The sequence below is a fragment of the Filicampus tigris genome, chromosome 20, assembly GCF_054856515.1.
Source record: "Filicampus tigris isolate MCC_2025a chromosome 20, RoL_Ftig_1.0, whole genome shotgun sequence".
Classification (NCBI taxonomy): Eukaryota; Metazoa; Chordata; class Actinopteri; order Syngnathiformes; family Syngnathidae; genus Filicampus; species Filicampus tigris.
The window spans coordinates 7613360-7632115 of NC_141236.1; the positions used below are offsets into that span (position 1 = coordinate 7613360).

The 18756-nt window shown below is 42.4% G+C and overlaps 2 protein-coding genes across 3 annotated transcripts; both read left to right on the forward strand.

Annotated features, from left to right (window-relative positions):
• Window positions 1-873: 873 nt before the first annotated feature.
• cipcb (CLOCK-interacting pacemaker b) lies at window positions 874-8007 on the forward strand. Of its 2 annotated transcripts, XM_086018819.1 has the most exons (5): window positions 874-1549; window positions 1925-2050; window positions 3018-3199; window positions 3292-3464; window positions 4718-5521. In XM_086018819.1, the coding sequence occupies exons 3-5, from the start codon at window positions 3088-3090 to the stop codon at window positions 5519-5521; spliced, it is 1089 nt and encodes a 362-aa protein (XP_085874945.1). In that variant the 5' UTR covers window positions 874-1549; window positions 1925-2050; window positions 3018-3087. The 2 variants fall into 2 exon arrangements, with proteins under 2 accessions (XP_085874945.1, XP_085874946.1); XM_086018820.1 differs by lacking the exon at window positions 1925-2050 and having other exon boundaries at window positions 4718-8007.
• A 185-nt stretch (window positions 8008-8192) lies between these two features.
• znf410 (zinc finger protein 410) lies at window positions 8193-18597 on the forward strand. Its single transcript, XM_086018813.1, has 12 exons — window positions 8193-8229; window positions 8469-8579; window positions 8656-8707; window positions 9983-10115; window positions 10654-10845; window positions 11501-11716; window positions 13791-13983; window positions 15289-15470; window positions 16775-16864; window positions 16980-17099; window positions 17778-17897; window positions 18070-18597. The coding sequence occupies exons 3-12, from the start codon at window positions 8675-8677 to the stop codon at window positions 18165-18167; spliced, it is 1377 nt and encodes a 458-aa protein (XP_085874939.1). The 5' UTR covers window positions 8193-8229; window positions 8469-8579; window positions 8656-8674; the 3' UTR covers window positions 18168-18597.
• The last annotated feature ends 159 nt before the right edge of the window (window positions 18598-18756 follow it).

The window sequence follows — 18756 nt, forward strand, 5'->3', positions numbered from 1 at the left end:
TTCAAATAAATTATATAAAAATAATAACTTGTTTCTATGTACATTGAGAATGGTGACATGTGAGACATTCCATGTAATGTCATTGTTAGTAAATTATGTTCCAGTGCAGCTAGAGGTCCCCAGAGGACGTCATTTCCAAATGTAATATGTCGTTGGTTGTTTTTAGCTAAGGTTAGCCAGTCTGCGCATTGAGTCCCTGGAGCGTCAATTATAGCTCTAAAGCAGCTAATGTATGAATGTGTTTATGATTTTAACTTATTCAGTTCGTTCAATTTACTGATTGAAAGTGGCTATGTCTATCCTTGACCACTTGTAGGCTACATGAAATGAGCTATTATTAGCTTGTTTTTCACTGTGTCAACTCATACTAGACGTGATTTTCTGTAAGCTAGTTTACCTTCGCAGTAGACACGTTACACTTTTTTTTTCCAGTCTGAAATAATCCAAACTTTGGGCATTGTCTTTTTCACACACTTTCTGTTGGTTTGCATTAATTGCTGCGTGAGTGAGCAGTAACAAGAAGGATCACCACAAAATTCTATAATACAGCGAAAAATCTGCGTTACTGTGAGACTGCGAATGCCAAGGAATGTCTGTATACAGAAAACCAGAAAATTGATAGTTGGACTTCTGTTCAGACAACAAAACATTCACATGGGGAAACAATATTAAAATGCAGGTTTTAATAAGTAGTATTAGTCAGCTTGGTACTGCACGTTGCACAGAATGCATTTTTTAATTGTGATTTCTACCTACGTTGTATGTTAATCATTGACTTTCAGTTTGTGTTACTGCCGCAATTTGAGCATGTGAGAACTTTGTGTCTCCAGCCAGTAAGCAGTCTTGTGTTTTATGACGCCACCCACTCCAGAGAATAGGAGCTCAGGTTAGCTCCGGGACAAGCGGGTCTATTATGTAATGACGCCACAATATTACAAGCGAGAGCCCACGTCAGTGGATTCCCCGATGGTACATGAGATATGCTTGTGTCGTACGTGTGTGTGCAGTACTGTACGCCTCCTGAACACGATGTACTTCAACCTGCCTCACATTGGTTAGCAGTCACGTTTTTCAGCTGCTGGCCGGGTTGGCCAATCATGAGGTCGGAACGCGACAGTGTGGGCGGGGACGTTGATGATGTCAGAAAGACGCCAGACAAGGCCTCCTCTTTTTCCATATATGGCAAAGCGCCTGGGACTTATTTCCTGCTTTGGCAGCGTTTTTGTCGTCTTGTAACGACAAAATTACTACAAAACCATCATAAATAAGAACGTTATTATTATTATATTATTTGAGGGACGTGAAATGGTAATTTACGACGTCTGCTGGCGGTTGGTGCCACCGTGCTTCACATGTGACTGATAGGTGGGAGGAGGGGCCGTCCTGTCTCGTGTACTGTACCGTGGAAAGCCGCGAGTGCTGGCCACCAGCCACCTTCCACAGACGGAAAAGCATCCGCCCGATGAGCAGGCTGCCTCACTGGGATACACTTTCCGTTCACCTCCGGCCCGTGTCCTCTCTCTCACCCTCTTCACTGCGGAGCGGAAAAGTAAGTTTTAAAATTATTTTGGTCGACATTTGTTGTTTTTTGTTCTTTTCTGTATGTTTCTCTTCACAGTCGAGGCTAAAGGCTAAACGTTAGCTGTGGGTGCGTCGTCAAATTAGCGCGTTGCTAACAATAGTGCTAATGTTCCGAGTTGTATGCGATGTGTCGACTCAAAGCATTTTGAAAAACTCATGCAATCTTACCCCGCCTTAAAATGTGATTTTAATGCGATATGCATACCTAATAACGCAGTTGTGTCCCAGGCTGAGCACTATTCTTGAAAAAGTCGTCTTTTCGTGTGCTTTCATTTACACTGCAATGAAAGCACTGAAAGATAACCCCAAAACACTCGAGCATCATAACATACTTACCTTACAGGCAGCTCAGCGCGGTGGGCAAGTGGTTACTGCATTCATCTTGTGGCGTTGGGGTTACGAATCTGGGATTCAGCCTACCTGTGTGGAGTTTGCATGTTCTTCCCGTGACTGTGTGGGTTTTCTGCAGGTACTCAGGCTTCTTCCGACATTTCCAAAACATGCACGTTATGTTCACCGAATATTCTAAATTGACCTTAGGTGTGAAGGGGCGTGTGAATGGTTGTATGTCCGTATGTGCCCCGACATTGCTTCACAAATTACATTTTACAGATGATTGGATTTTGGAGAAAAAAAAATATCACCAAAGTGAGAAGTTGCTGGCGTATATCATGCTGCTTTGCAACCAGTACAACCAGCAATTCTGACTTTCCCTTAAGCCATTTTACTATATTCTAGACCCAGCAATACACGGACTCTCATTTTTTAAATGCATAAATGATATATCACACTTACTGAATTCTAAATAGACCTTTTAAATGGCATTATGTTTTATGTTGTAATGTTTTAGTGGTAGAAAAAAAATCTCCGTTGCCAATTTTAAAAGCTCATATCGGCCAGTTTAATGGGCCCGCTGATTAATCTGTCGGGCCCTAAGTGAAATGCCTTGTCACAGGCAGGATGTTAAGATATCAGTAATGCCAAGTTGTTACTCTGACCAGTGTTACATTTGAATGAAAATTATGCCATGTGCAGTAAAAGTTAGTGTTTTGTGTGTCTAAATAATACTTGATTAAAATAACACCTATTTTTATTGCAATTGCAAGGTGTAATGCTATTATCACGTATCGGTACTTTGCATCTGCGACTACTCAGATGTAAGTGCGTACTTGTACTCATACCCGGCCTGACAGAAAGTGCTATCGGTGTATCCCTGCTGTACAGTACTTTTTGACTGCAACAACTGATTTCACCGTAACCAGAAGGGAGAAAGTAGTGTTAAAAATTCCTTTATACACCAGGCGCTGTCCCACTTCTTTTGCGGCCCTACCTAAAAAAATGACAAGTCATCTTCATTACACCCATTCTAACTCAACGTGAAAGGTCTTGAGCGGGAAAGGTGTTAAGTCCATTTGATCTTGTCTATTGATTTCCAGATTTACCCGCTGATATGCTGATGTAGTTGCTGGTAGGCCATCTTGTCTGTAGCAACAGGAAAGCGAGGAGATGAGCGCCAAGCGGAAGGCGGAGAGCGACCCGCGGGGATCCAATAGGCCGCACATCATGAAGTCTCACAGCAAACCCCGAGCCGATTCGGAAAGGGACTCCGGATTCTCAGGTTCCACCTTCAACTTTTACTAGCCTTCACGTGTGTTTTGAATGAGTGTCCAATTAGTTACACCTCCTCCTCTTCTTTGTCCTCCTCTTCAGATGTGAGCTCGGAGCACACGAGTACCATGGACAACACTGACTCTGAGGACTCGCCGCGGCCTTCCATGCAGCAGGGCGCCCAGAATTCTGCTTCCGGGCAGCTGGCTGTGGTAGGGGGGTCCTACTCCAGTATGTCCCCCATGATCATCATGAACAATGTGCTCCTAAAACAGGTATAAGGGCACTGCACAAACACACAGCACATCAGCCTGTGTGTTCAAGGCACACGATTCGAATACAGTGGTGCCTTGACTTAGGAGTTTAATTGGTTTTGTGAACACGCTTGCAACTCAAATGACACATCTCTAATCAACTTTGGCTTTTGAAATGAAGGAAATGCTATTAATCTGTTCCCCAAAAAAACGTATGTTGGAAGATGCATTGTACTGTATTCTAAAATGTAAATATTAGGCATCTATCTCTCCAATATTCACACTGCAGCTCAATTACATCCTTTATTTATTTTTTTTTGCCTAGATGCGACATGTATCAGATTTTTTTTTTCTTCCCGAGACCAAGAAGATGAATTAGCTCGTTTTAAAGAAACCAAGTCAAAGGAAAGAATTTACATTCTGCTGCTTGGAGGTCTCACTGGACCTCCTGACTCCAAAATAACAGCCTTCATTATCTGTGTGCCCCCACACAAGTGTCAAATAGGAATTCTTATGAACACAGTTCACCTTACACAACTCTAACAGGTGCGGGGGGCGAACATCTTTTTTGCGTATGCTTGCAATTTTTTTTTGGGGGTGCTTGTAACTGGGCTTCAGATGTCTACACTGGCTGAAAGTGGCCTCGTTCATTTTTGCTTACCTTTTCCTCGTTCAAAAGACAGTCATTGGAAAAATGCAAAAATGTTAGAAAAGTATATTAAATTAAAAATATATACAATAGAAAAAAACTAGACTAAATATTACAAAATATTGCATAAAAAGGGAAAGAAAAAAGAATAATTGAAGACACATAAAATCTCACACAATATTACAAAATGATGGACAAAAAAATGTTACTACTACTGCTACTTATACTACATGTTAAGAACTACAAAATCTTATTTGAAAAGTATGAAAATATTGGACAAAATATTAGAATTGTATTTTTATATTACAAAACTGAAACAAACTTCACAATTGGAAAAAATACAAAGTATAGTGGACAAAAAATATAAACATGTAGACTTGCACTTCTTAAACCCTGAACGTCTAGACACTAGATAAGTAAATAAATAAAAGAAAGCTATTTGGAAAATTCTATTCTACTAAATTGCAATGTCAATTTGAGTTTGATTAATTGTTCAGCCGTACGCAGTTTTTGTATATGCATTCGTTTCATCCCTCATCCATAAAACAGTATCGTGTCTGATGGCATACATGGCGGTGTTCTTTATGGAGCCATAACATTGATATTGACGGTGTTATTTCTGCAGCCCGGGGACAATCCCCCGGCCATGAAGCCCTGGAGCTTCAGTCCCGCCGTGGAGGTGGTTCAGCCGGTGGTCCAGCAGCGTCAGGTGGTCTTCCTGCAGCCCGTCGTCTCCCGCCAAGCTTCCAAGGAGGCCTCTCGACACAGGCGCCCCAAGAAGTATCTTCCCATTCTCAAGTCCTACCCCAAGATCGCGCCGCATCCTGGCGACAGTTCATCCTCTGGGAGGGGAACCGCCTGTTCCTCCGCCTCTTCGTCTTGTTCTTTATCTTCTTCCTCGGCGTCAGGATCTCAGGGCGATCACAGTCCAAAAGAGAAGCCGCAGAAGAGCCAGAGCCAGACCTCGGTTCTTTCGGGAACCCCCGACAACGCGCGACCGCCGCAGCCCCAACTCCCGCAAATCACCAGCGAGGCGCCTTCGCCGGCTATCAGCCAGTCGGAATTATCCTCATCTTTCTCCTCCCGCCCTCCCAGCTGCGCTAACAGCCCGACGCCACTAGACAATGCCTCGTCGGCCGAACACAATTGGGACGACGACGACGACACGAGGCGGAAGCGCTTCTGCAACACGTATAACATCCTGAGCAAATCGGGGCTCCTGGACATCACTCTGCGCACCAAGGAGCTCCTGCGGCAGAACCGCCGCACGCAAACGGACTTGGAGCGCCTCAGGGAGCATACCGATCTCTTCCTGCAGGCGGTGCGTAGCGGCGACGCCGGCATCTGTGTCAAGTTGCACGCCAGCCTTCAGGAGGAAGACAATGAGAACAGGAAACGGGCGTCACACACCGGCTTAAAGGATGATTAGGCCCGCGACTGGGAGGGGCGTGGCCAGGGCTCGTTCACGACAGGCGGCGGGGGGTTGGCAGACGGTTGGAGCGAGAGTAATGTGGCCCACATTAGACATCCAGTTTGGCCTACATTTTTGGCTGCCACGTGCCCCCAGGCCCTGTCACAGCGAGAGTTTTTGTTGGCCCAACAACACTCAAGCACGCTCGTGTTACAGTCGCACTTCCATTACTCACAAATACCATCCTGACATTTGCTGTAAGACGTTGTCAAGGAAAGATTGTATGCAACAAATTTTAAATGAAAATCCATCCCTTCGTTTTCTATACTCAACTGTCAATCACAGGACGGACACATAGAGACCCATAACCTCACATTGACTTCAAGAACAATTTGTAGTCCACTTGAGCCCAAGATGGCACATTTTACACAAGAGCAGCTGACATTTTATTATGCTGCTGGCCTCACACTTGCTTACTTGTAACGCAAGTCCAAAAAATCAGCAAGGCAATCATATCGCAAGGCACCTCTGTACTTAAAGCGGAAGAATATGTTCCCAGCAGGCCCACTAGTTGAAACACGGCATTCTGATTAATTTTGTGTTTGTGGAATATAAATTAAGCAGCAAATAGCACTCATTTTTAGCCATCTCTGGCGGCGGCTATTTTTTCTTCTGTCGACTGAAAATGACATCACAACCGCTCACAACGACCAAGCACGGCTGACCTGTTTTCTGAGTCTGTGCCGTGATTGGTCGCTGTGAGCAGTTGTGATGTCATTTTCAGTCGACAGAAGACAAAATGGCCGCCCCCGGAGATGGCTAAAAACGAGTTGATTAACACTTATTGCACAAACGCAATATTTATCAGAATGCCCTGTTTCAAATAACGGGCTTGCTTAGAACATATTGTTGAAAAAAAAATGTTTGGGTTGACTTCCGCTTTAAACTAACCCTTTAAATAAATAATGATTATTGATTTGAAATCCGAAATTCCTCAACTCACTTAAACACCAAGATTCCATCACTTGGTGCCAAAGCAATACTGTCAAATGGCCTACGCACAAGAATACTGCGATTATGTGCTGGTTCACGCTACCTTGAAAGAACAAACAAATAAAAAAGGCGCTTGACAATGATTTCAAACACTGACCCATCTCGTTGCGAGGCACCATTTGCTCACCACTAATTCACTGTGACAAGGCGTGGTTGGGTGTGTAATGGCCACTTTGCTTCGCCTCCAAATTCCCATGAGATTCGGAGTGACTCTGTGAAGAAGGACTCATGGGAACTTTTATCAGACTTTGTGGCGGATGCCGACTTTTGAGTCAGGTGGACTTCAGTTACTGATCACATGAGCTTTTGGCCAGAGTACCTCAGGTGTCTTTTTGTTTCACGCTGCATGCGTGGGGCGTTGGCAACGGCCACCCGTCGATTCCGCCCTCCTGTTAGCGCAGCTGGTTCTTCCTGTTGCGGCATCTTTGATGTAGACCTTTTTTTTTTTTTACCCCCGCGCGCGCGTGTAGGCGTCTCTATTGATCCGACATCGTTTGAAAATGTTCAAAGTGGAAAATAGGACCTTTATGATTGTACATTTGAGCAGTTTGCATAATCCTGAGCAGACTAAAACAAGGCAGCTAATTCTAATCATCACACGCCCTGAACCACTATGCTTTTGAATATCTTGTTCCCTCTGTTAAGCACCAAAAACTACTTGAAATGGTTCATGAAAATGAGGGATTGTGTACTGTATATTTTCCAGTGTGAGTATGTCTTATATGAGATGTTTGGGTTCCACCAATGTAAAGTTGCTCTTAATCCCATTGGTGGAGGTTGAACTTTGTTGTACTCAAGTCTTCTTAATGGGTGTTAGACCGAGTTAAGCCGCTTGTGATTGTGCTCCGTAGGCCTGTCTGTCTGTCCCATCTTAGTTTCTTCTTTTGTCATCGTCTCTGCATTCTTTTGACCACCTGTTGGCACTGTTTATCGAAAGTCATGCCCTCCTAATGTTACTGTTTGCTTTGTGATCCTGTGGCTGATAATGGAAGCGTTTGTTTGACAAAACTGAAAGAGGGTTTTAAGCTGCCAGGTGTGCAGTATCTGCATCTTATAGAGTGAGAGAATGAGTATGAGTGAAAGAGTTAGTGGGAGTGAGTGAGGAAGTGAATACGTTTGTGTGTGGAAAGTGAGTGGATGTGAGAAAGGGCATGAGTGTGCTTCAGTGTTTGTGTGTGTGATATTCAATCCTACAGCGAAATAGCCCGTGCAATTCTATCTTGACACCTTGTGAAGGGCTGTTCTGTTTTTGTGTGTGAGACTAAAACCAAATGTATGTGTTCCAGTTGCAAAAACCCTTCCCCCCCCCAAGTATAACATTGAAAATGTTTGTAAATTGAATCAGCCCGAGTAAAATAGGATTTTTTTGTGTGTGTATGATATTTGTCATGTTTTTGTATTTTCCATCTCATTTCTTGTCGTGTAATAAATGTTTTAAGTTGAAAGGCAAATCAACCCTGTCGTATTCGTCTTTGGCCACAAGATGGCGGCGGTGATCGTGGATGAGGCAGACGAAGACCGGAAGAGGCGTTTTGAATAATTTCGTCCATCCGAGACGCCGTAGAAAAGCGCCGCTAGCCTACCAGCTAGCAGTACTACTTTAGCACTCTCGTTCGGACGAAATAAACCAGCCTCTACCGGCACAGTGTCAACACAACGACGCGTTTTATGAGGTGAAAACAGACTTCTGTCGTGTTGTTTTAGTCCACTGCCTAAACAGTTGGTGTTCAAGTTTTTCACCATTGGCAGGTGTGCAGATGCTGCTATGTCGGTGGCTAGTTAGCTCGCGGCTAACAACTTAAGCTACCCAACATTCATAATGCCATTCACCTATTTACATGCTTTTTTTTAATTTGTTACCTTCAAGGTCGTTATTTATATGCATGTTTACTAAACAATTATCTTAACATAGGTGAAATGTTATGACTCGACGTTTTACCGCAACAGCTCGGGGCATGTTTCCGACTTCAAGATGACCACAAACTTATGACCGACACAGAATCCTCACTTCTAGCTACTAAAGGTTAGGAGATCAATTTCATGCTCTTTATTCGTTGACGAAATGTCGCTTCTAATCATCCCGCGTGTTTGCTTTATAGGTGACACCCAGGGAGACTCATGCTTTCCGATGAGCTCGATTCCAAACCAGAGGTAACTTTAAAGGGGTCATATTACGCATTTATTTTAATTAAAAAATGTAAACCGTTCCCATGCGTCTTATTAACAGGTATATATTAGCATATTGGGCTTTTTTCTGTATGAAATGAACCCCTGTCTTATTGGCGGTTCACCATTCGTGAAGTCACTCTTACCGATGACACGCTTTACCCAGTTACCGGTGTTACGGTTCAACTGGCTTCCAGATTAACTGGCTCCCGATTCCAGATGTGGCCGTTTGGGCAATGTCGAAATGTTATTTTGTGTTTCCTGTCTGCAGATTCGTAACAAGCTACATGGAAATTGTTCAAGTGCATACCTGCTCAAATCCTCAATAAATATGTGAAACCAAACGTCTCTTACAACACCCGATTCATGACTACAAGTAATTGTTAACATAGTAAAAATGAAAATAAATAAAACAAAAAGTGGAGGGCGGTACTTGAACCCATGGCACGGTGAAGAGTAAAGCAACAGATGCCTCCCGTGCCGCTGCCTAACCACTGCGCCACGACCCCGGTGAGGTCACAAGTTAATTTGGTGTTCAATGTATGCATCGCTACTTTTTACATCCATGCACGCGTACTTGTCATCAGTGAGTTTGGCGCATACATGTCCGCGGGAATGTCAGGTACAAACTTTAATTTAGGTGAAAAACAACACGATTGCCACCATGTCAAGTTGCTACCCCGGAGCCAGTTGACATGGGCGTATACATTGAACTTGTGCCACCTCGCCGGGGTATTTATTTGAATCTACAAGTAACAGTTTTGTGCCTATACGGGTCGTGGCGCAGTGGTTAGGAAGCGGCGCGGGAGGCCTCTGTTGTTTTATTCTTTACCGCGTCACGGGTTCAAGTACCGCCCTCCACTTTTTATTTTATTTTCATTTTTGCTATGTTTACAATTACTTGTAGCCATGTATCAGGAGTTGTCAACGAGACAGTTGGTTTCACGTGTTTATTGAGGATTTGAACATAATGGACACCTACCTGTCCATAACATCGACACATTGGAACCAGTCGTTCAAAGTCTTTATGAAGAAAAGTGAAGTTGGTTGGAGGGAAAGATCCGTTTAAACTTCCAAAATGGCAGTCAGCTTTGCCTTTTCTTTGCGAGCGCCGGTACACATAAGTCTCAATATTTTGATTAGTTTACATGACTAGGTAGTTTTTTTCATTTGTGGAGACAGCATTGCATAACAAAAACAAATCACATTTGTTCGATATGTCCGCTTTATTGTAATACTGAAATTGTGGCCTTCTCACAGCTGCTGGTGCAGTTTGTCCAGAACGCCTCCATCCCGCTGGTTCAGGGTCTGGAAGACCCCGAGTCCAAACATGCCTGCTTGCCGCTGCTGACCCCGGTCGGCAGCTCTCTGTGTGGACACCTGCAGCTCACAGGTCATATTCTATTACTTTATTTGTACAAATGGTTTTAAATAATATGTTTAAATATGAATGTTATTACATATTTTATTTGCAGTGATTAGGGTTGGTGCTAACGGCCACAGTGTTAAACACGCTAAAATAACCTATTCACGTCCAACCTGCTGTTATCATGGTAAAATAGCTGATTCACGGCAGGAGCAGAATTTTGCCCTCTGGCAATTGACCAATCAGAGCCATTCACAGCAAAACAAGACGAGCAGTAGGGTTGGTATTTTGTTGAAAATAATACAAAAATATTGAAATAAATATATATTACAGTCTAACTATACTGTATGTTATGACAGTATATGATCTTTTTTTCCTAAAAAAAAAAATTGTCTTTAGGTTTGTTGGAAAAAAAAAAAATCTTTATCTTGGAAAAATAAGAAAAAATATATTTTCTATTATTTTAATTTTTCCCTGAAAACAGTTTTTAAAAAAATATATAAATGTATATGTTACAGAAACAAAATATATTGAAATGTACCGGTAATGCTTCTTTGCTGTTCAGATGGAGCGCTGAGCCCCCCACCGGAGAGTTCCTCATCGCTCTCAGAGCTGGGGGGCGTGTCGGAACGAAGCCCGCTGGCGGTGCAGCAGACGCACGTCGCACACCCGCGGGCCTCGCCCAGCCCGCCGCCCATCCTGCATGACCTGCAGCAGTCGGATGGCACTTCCTATGTCCTGCTCAACCTGGCAAAAGGTACACAACACCATATGTTCTTCATGACCTCCTGTGTCTGAAGACACAACATTGATTGATTTTATTTAGAATATTATTAAACTATCTATAGTTTTAATATAAGACATTTTTGATTTGCACATTGCGGGGCTAATAAAGGTTTTCGATCGAGAAACGTAGGCGCGATTATTAATCGATTATCAAATTAATCGATAATTATTTCTGATAGTCTGAATCGTTTCAACACCAATCTGACCTGTTTTCTGAATCTGAGCTGTGATTGGTCGTTGGTAGCAGTTGTGATGTTATTTTCAGTCGACAGAAGACAAAATGGCCGCCCCCAGAGATGGCTTAAAACGAGTGCATTAACACTTATTCCGCAAACGCAATATTTATCAGAATGCCCTGTTTCAACTAGTGGGCTTGCATAGAACATATTCTTGAAAAAAATATGTTTGCGTTGACTTTCTCTTTAAGAAAAAATAATTAAAAATGTTACATGTTTCTAGTAACTTATTAGAAGCTTCAGTAAAGTAGCAAAAAATGATGCTTATATTTGATTTTAAAACGGTGTCAGAGAGGTCTGAAGGAGGTCTGAAGACACAAAATATTGGCTGAAAAGAAAGCAGGTGGATTGTTTTCATTGTAGATAAAAAGTGTGCGGGTATTGTCACAGGCATCACGGCCTCCTCGGAGTCCCTCATCTTCACCGCGAACGGAACGGGCGTCGACGACGACGTCTCGTCGGGGGACTACGGCCTGGACGGCATCGCCCCCTGGTATCTGCGGGTGCAGGAGCTGGCCCATGACAGCCTGATTGCAGCCACGCGGGCACAGCTGGCACGGGACGCCAAGGCCAGCCAGGATGCCAGAGCGGCCAACGCCATCGACGGTGAGGCTGACACTTTTTTTTTTTTGCCTCGGCCACGATAAACACGTCTCCATCCTTGACTGGTCAATTCATTAACGTGAGCCGATACAAGCGTTGCCTGTCTTTGCGCACACACTCTCAGGAAGCGTAGGAATTTGAATGCCAGTAAACATACCTTAGTGAGTGTCATCCACTCACTTATAGAATCCATTCCCTTCTCACTAGCAAACAGAAACAAAACGGCCGAGCGCTTTATCAGGAAAGCCACCTTGATGACAGAGGGACCCTCGCATCCCCGTCATCATTCATTCAGTCGCCTCCAATTAGGCGGGAGATACACCGGCCGGAAAAACAATTCCAAAAACATTGCTCATTCCGACTGCAGTCCTCAACAGGAGAGGAATTTAAAATTCAATAGCCTGATCAAGATTTTCTGCGGGTCCTTTTCTTTTAGTTATCAAAATGTGTGCGGTTTATTTGAGGCACTGAGAAGTCGAGTGGGCTGACTCTATTATTGTTGTTTTGCAGGTGAGTTTTGTGAGTTTTATGGCTGCAATAAAATCTGGGGGCTTTATAGCTTGGTGATTTATAATGGCAGTGCGGCGACTTGTCTTTACAGAGACTGGATATCCTTAGATTTAGCTTTATTCTAAGCAGTCCTCAAATCTAGCGATAATTCTTGAAAGATGACTCTTCTGTGCAGATGCACTGGCAACCGAGCTGAAGCACTATTTATTTTCAGAGTCTCCTATTAATCACTGAATGCCGATTTCTGGAAGGTTTTTTGTTTTTTTTTTGTAGTAGATGAAGCCCGGCGTTGTTGCGTGTGGCCATTTTAAAAGTGGGAGGTTGCGGCACTGATTGATTAAAAAGTAGAAGAAAAAAAGCTGAAACAGACTGCGCCCTATATGTCTAAATTTCAACGGAAAATATGCTTTCATGTTGCATTCAACAAAATGCAGTCAGCCCTTCCTAGTTTGGCGTTGCACATTTCTTTCCTTCCCTTTCATTTGGTGTGCTTATATTTGTATTCTTTTGTCTGTATTTAAATGTGAGCTTGGTCATAAACACATTTATGTTAACCTCTGATGTCAGACAAACCGATCTATCAGTCTATCTTCTAAAAAAAAACAACAACGTAAAAGCAAATACTTTGTAGCACTTTGAAAATGTAGTTAGCATTATAAATGATTTAGCAACAACAAATTGCAAACTCCAAGCCCAAGATTATACATTGTTGATCAAATAAATGGAAGCTAAATATTTGCAAAGCAATTTGGATTGAGCGTAGTTAGCCGGGTTACCTCATCGAGTGACAATTTCTGTCGAACAGTATCCGTGACGTAACGCGGAGCTAAAATTAGAAGGGAAAAGCTGCCTTGAAGACGCACACTTTACTTGAACGACGGAGAAGAGCGGAATGAGGTCAGGGCCGAGATGAAGCGGGAAGCGTAATCAGCGACAACTCCCAACACTTTTCGACGCCTCTCATCTCAAGTCTGAAGATCACAACCAATTTGTAGGCCCGTCTGCATGCTTGGCACGTCTTCATCTCGAGTAATAAACGCTTCTGTGTCCTGCGGCGTGTTGCTGAGATCAGGACCTGGAAGGTAAATATTTACAAGTGACATCCAAGGTCCTGTGGTTCATCTTTGAACTCCCCGTGAGGTTTGAAAAGTGCTCCCGGCTTAGTTGTGTTTACACTAAGAAAGTTTCGTAAGGTCAAACTTTTTGGGCCCAGGACACCGCATAGAGAAGAGAGTTGTTTTTTTTTTTGTTTTTTTTTTCAAGGACACCCTTCATAAATCTAAATGGCAATGAAACCACGTGTATCTAATGTCATAAGAATTAAAGGTTGACTTTTTTTGAGAAAACAAATGATAACAAATTCAAAAAAATAGTGTTATGAGAAGATCGATTTTTTTTTTTTGAAGACAGAAAGCAAACAAAGACTTATTTTGATGAGAGGAAAAGGTGTTGTTTTATGAGGGTCATTTACTCGTACAACTCATAAAGTTGCAGCACGCTTGAGCGAAGAAAGATGGTCTTGAGCGGATGACGCACTGGCTAACTGACAGGCTTGTCCGTTGCCTAGGCGACCTCACGCACAACTCGCCCTTGGCTGACGATGAGCGAAAGGAGACCGCGCCGCTGCCAGCGCCGCAGCAGCCGCCGCCTCGGAGCGGGCGCCCCCTCGCCACCAGACAGATACTCCGTTGCTCTTTTGAGGGCTGCTGCAGGACCTTCACCTGGCCCGCTCACCTCAAGTATCACCTCAAAACACACAGGTGAGCGCCTACACAACTCAGCTTTCATTTTAAAGAGTTTGAAAAAGTCACATTGTCAGTTTTGACCCTTAGGAAATAATGTAAAAAAAAAAAAAAATTTAATTCACAGTTTAACATCCCTCATGGTCACACAATTTTACAAATACGTGTAATGGTGTTATTGTTAAGTAAAGCAATGACAACTTTCTTTGTTGCCGTGCAAGTAAGCACGTCAAAAACAAAACACTGAAGCTGAACTTTAACAGTGACTTTTGGGCACACCTTTTTCAATAAGTGTCACAAGAAATGAAAGAATCAAAAAGCAATTGCTCAGAGGTACTTAAAGTGGAATTTTCAAATAAAAAAAAATATTAATATAGGATTACAGGTTTCCACTAACGTCTAAATTCATTATACATAAATTAAAAAATAGAAATGCATCTATTTATGAATAATCAGTTGTATTTTAAAAATGATGTGTCATCATTATAAATGTAAAAAATATAATTATTTTTTATTATTTTGATTTTTTATTATTATTTATTATAATTTTATAATTATAATTTTCCACAGTATGTGTGCTATCATCTACATTTTTTTTTAAATTATCAAATTAAAATATATATATAAAATGCATGATTCAGAAATTAATTTAAACATAACTGGGAAAGTATTATTTATCATTCCTAATCGATTTTTTATTCCCGAATTATGTCGAATTTTTTTTGCGGTTCGAAGGTGCAACATGAAACATAAGTGGTAATAAAGTATACTGTAAGTAAATTAAGAGAAAAAAATTTAATGTCCAAATAATAGACACCTTTATATTTCTAAATTATACTAAACGTTTGATCATAATTATAAAAGTATGACTTGGAATTATGAGCTCAACATTTTTTTTAGAATGTTATTTATAACAATGATAATTTGATATTAAAAATGTAATTTCTCAATGGGAACCAAAAACATGACAAATGGACTAATAAAAGTCCAAATTAATGAAGTTTCCACCTAATCATGAGTCCCCTTGGCCCCCCCTGTGCTGTTTTTTTTTTTTTTTAACAGCTTGGACGAGAAATGAAACGATACTAATCGTTATGATTTTGCACCCCGAGCGTAGCAATAACATATACAATAAACAAAGCAATGTTTTGCAAATTGCCCAATATGTGTTTAGCGACCCCTGTGTGGCAATAAAAGACCTCACACAAACACTAACAGAACAATTCAGCTATATATTGATCCTTTGCTTTATATTACGCATGCTGGAAGGCCGTGTTGGCCTCAAAATGGAGTCAGTCTCTCTCTTCTCGTTGCTGTCGTCAGGAATGACCGCATGTTCCGCTGCGTGGCGGAGGGCTGCGGTAAGAGCTTCTACGTGCTGCAGCGTCTTCAGGTTCACATGAGGACGCACAGCGGCGACAAGCCTTTTGTATGCAAAGAGAACAACTGCGGAAAGAAGTTCACCACGGCCGGGAACCTCAAGAACCACAAACGCGTGCACACCGGTGAGCAAATAAACACTCGCGCGCGCGCACTCGCGGGTAGATCTGAGCAGTCAGCGTCTTTGCTGCTGCGACCACTCATTTCATTTAGTGTGACCTTCAGATTATTTAACGGCGTGTTCCGGTCCACCTCCTCCTGCCAGAAACAGATTAACAGAGCAGCCATTGTCCATTGTTATGACACACACATCTTAGCACCACGGCGGGATAGAGTGAGCTACAGTTGGGGGAAATGTCTTTGCTCAGCCAACCCATTTGGCCCCTCCCACAGGTGGTGAGCTCATGGGAAGATAAAGCCCCAGACAACATAGCTCCTTGGATCATTGGAACACATTTGTCAGGGTTTTTGAACAATTCAAAGCGGAAGTCAACGCAAACATTTTTTTTTCAAGAATATGTTCTATGCAAGCCCACTAGTTGAAACAGGGCACTCTGATAAATATTGCGTTTGTGGAATAAGTGTTAATCCACTCGTTTTTAGCCATCTCTGGAGGCGGCCATTTTGTCTTCTGTCGACTGAAAATGACATCACAACTGCTCACAAGGATCAATCACGGCTCAGATTCAGAGAACAGGTCAGCCGTGATCGGTCGTTGTGAGCAGTTGTGATGTCATTTTCAGTCGACAGAAGACAAAATGGCCGCCCCCAGAGATGGCTAAAAACGAGTGCATTTTACTGCTTAACTTATACTCCACAAACACAAAATTAATCAGAATGCCATGTTTCAACTAGTCGGCCTGGTGGGTTGACTTCCGCTTTAAGCAATGGATAGTTGAACTCAAACAGCGGAGCAAAATACTGTCAGATAATATGGCAAAATTCACAGACATATTCATCAAAATAACCAATATTGCAGGCTCTTACTGAGTCATATACAGTAGAAGTCTATTCTTTGTTTCTGTTATGACGATATTATACTGCCTCCCGGTGGCGGCCATACCAAGAAGGAGCAGCACAATTAAATGAATGGCAGCATTAAATCATGACGTTCAAACTGTTGAAAGCTTTACATTCTTTTCAATGATGTTATAACTCTTATGTTTCTGTCAACTTAAATGTTATAGAGGGCTATTTTTTTTTTTAAAAACAAAACATTTTTTGGAGTTGGTGGAACAGGTGGCATTTCCATTCATTTCAATGGGGAAAGATGATTTTAGGTAAGAGTGTGTTTAGTTAGGGGCGTGTTTATTAAACCAAACTATCTTAAAGCGTTTTCTTTTTCACACTTCTTTTAATATTAACATATGTGTGGGTGTGTGTTCATGTGTGTGTTCGCGTTCGTGTGTCTGCGTGCACATATGTTTAGGAGAGAAGCCTTTTGTGTGTGAAGCAGATGGTTGTGGGCGCTCCTTTGCCGAGTATTCCAGTCTGAGAAAACACATGCTCGTACATTCTGGTCAGTGAATGAGTGGCGCCCACGCACTTCGATTTCCCCCCCCCCCCCCCCCCCAAATATGTATGCGCGTGGTGTGAATGACTTTTTGCCTCTACCTTTATTGTGTGTGACCCAGGAGAGAAGCCTCACCAATGTGGGATCTGCGGGAAGACGTTCTCTCAGTCCGGAAGCAGGAACGTCCATATTAAGAGACGCCACGGGGACGATGCCCTCGCAGCTGAAAACAGGGAAACAGGTCTTTATGCACACGCACGCACCGCCCCTCAATTAAGTTACATAACAAAGTTTGGTACCTTTAAATAACATTTTTTATTTTTTTAAATTTTTTTTTATGTGTATTGCTGGGTTTGGCACTCTTGTGATAAAGCACTAATCAACTTTAAATGGGTGACGCATGTTTTCATGCACGGGATCAAAATGAGATCTTCTTCTGGCACGCTAATTTATTTATCGGCACAAAAGCGTCACGGGGGGATTGTGAGGCAGGCAGACGGGGCTCCGGAAATAAGCGCTTACATTCCGCCGTGCACGCTCTAATTGAACAAGATGTGCTTAAATCTGGATTTTCTACAGTGCGTGGGGGTTGAAACAATGATAGCAGACAGATACCAGCTAGAATGACATTCAGCAGACAAGCTATGGGAGCCATTAAATCACTCGTTCTCAAACTCAAGGCTTGCGGGCCAGATCTGGCCCTTCGCGTTGTTTTAAAGTTGATAGTTTTTCCCCTTTACTTCTGTTCAATGGAAGGCTTTAAAATTAGTACCTAATGTATATACAATTTCTATTACAGGTTGAGGTAAGGGACAAAAAATTGTCTTAAGAGACAATTATGTAGTTGCACTTTCCTTAAAAGATGACAGTCCTGCATTGAATTAAGTGGAGTGTTGAAAACTTTGCGTTTGTGTGCCAGGCGAGGCCCTGACCCGCAGCAGCCTCCTGGAAGCCGACGGCGAGAGCGGTGCCGGCCTGGTTGCCATGGCCACTAGCGTGGACGCCGTCAACCTCCATCACGCCATGCTCAGGCCACCAGGTACCCACTTCTTTTCAATACAAGTCTTTTTTTTTTTTTTTTTTGAGAGGGACCATATTCCCCTTCCAGTAAACTGCCACATTGAAGCTTCCTAGAAGTGATTGAAACTTCCTATAAGTGCACATGTCCTTGATGTGACCGCGTACTCTCCCGCTTGTTACCGTCCCTTCAGGTCCCGCAGACTCCATTAGTGTCCTCTCTTCGCCACATCAGCTGGTCACCATGACGACAGAGGGCACCCCTTATGGAGACGTGGTGGCGCTGCTGTAGAAATGAGTGGAAACACAACTTGTGACTCTTGTATATTTTCAGGAAAAAGGATGATTTTTATTTGTGTTTTTTTTTTTTTTTTTAAATGCTGGGAAAAGGTGTTCAAGGTCAATGTTTGTATAAAGAAAAAACGCTCCAAAGAGTATGCAAGACGGGTTTTTGAAAAATAAAATAAGGTTTTACCTCTGCAAAAATGTCAACGTTACATGCAAAGAGTGGGGAACTTTTTATCAAGTTCCGCCTCCTGCTGGGCCTCCTCCTCTGTATAGAGTATTTGGAGGTTTTCAGAGTGATCCAAGGTGGCGCCCAGAGCCCAACTTGCTTCCACATTTCTTCACTTCCTTGCTCAACTACCAACAAAACAGACAACCAAATAACTCAAATGCCTTTTTGTATTTATTAAAATAAAAATAAAGAGAGAAGCAAAGTATTTTTCTGGTTTGGTTATGCAAAGTTGATTTTATTTGAATGTTTTCAGCATCAACCATTTTGTTCGTCAGTCTGTAAACTTTTGAGTCATGATTTTCCTAAAATATTTTTTTCCTGATTATTTTTTTACTGACTCAATATAATTTGTTGACTATAGGCT

Excerpts from the sequence above, each read along its gene's own strand:
- cipcb (XM_086018820.1), top strand. The coding sequence starts at position 3,088 with ATGAGCGCCAAGCGGAAGGCGGAGAGCGACCCGCGGGGATCCAATAGG. Across the intron at positions 3,200-3,291 it reads AAGGGACTCCGGATTCTCAG|ATGTGAGCTCGGAGCACACG; the intron begins GTTCCACCTTCA and ends CCTCCTCTTCAG. Across the intron at positions 3,465-4,717 it reads ACAATGTGCTCCTAAAACAG|CCCGGGGACAATCCCCCGGC; the intron begins GTATAAGGGCAC and ends TTATTTCTGCAG.
- znf410 (XM_086018813.1), top strand. The coding sequence starts at position 8,675 with ATGCTTTCCGATGAGCTCGATTCCAAACCAGAG. Across the intron at positions 8,708-9,982 it reads AGCTCGATTCCAAACCAGAG|CTGCTGGTGCAGTTTGTCCA; the intron begins GTAACTTTAAAG and ends GCCTTCTCACAG. Across the intron at positions 17,100-17,777 it reads AGCTGAAAACAGGGAAACAG|GCGAGGCCCTGACCCGCAGC; the intron begins GTCTTTATGCAC and ends TTTGTGTGCCAG.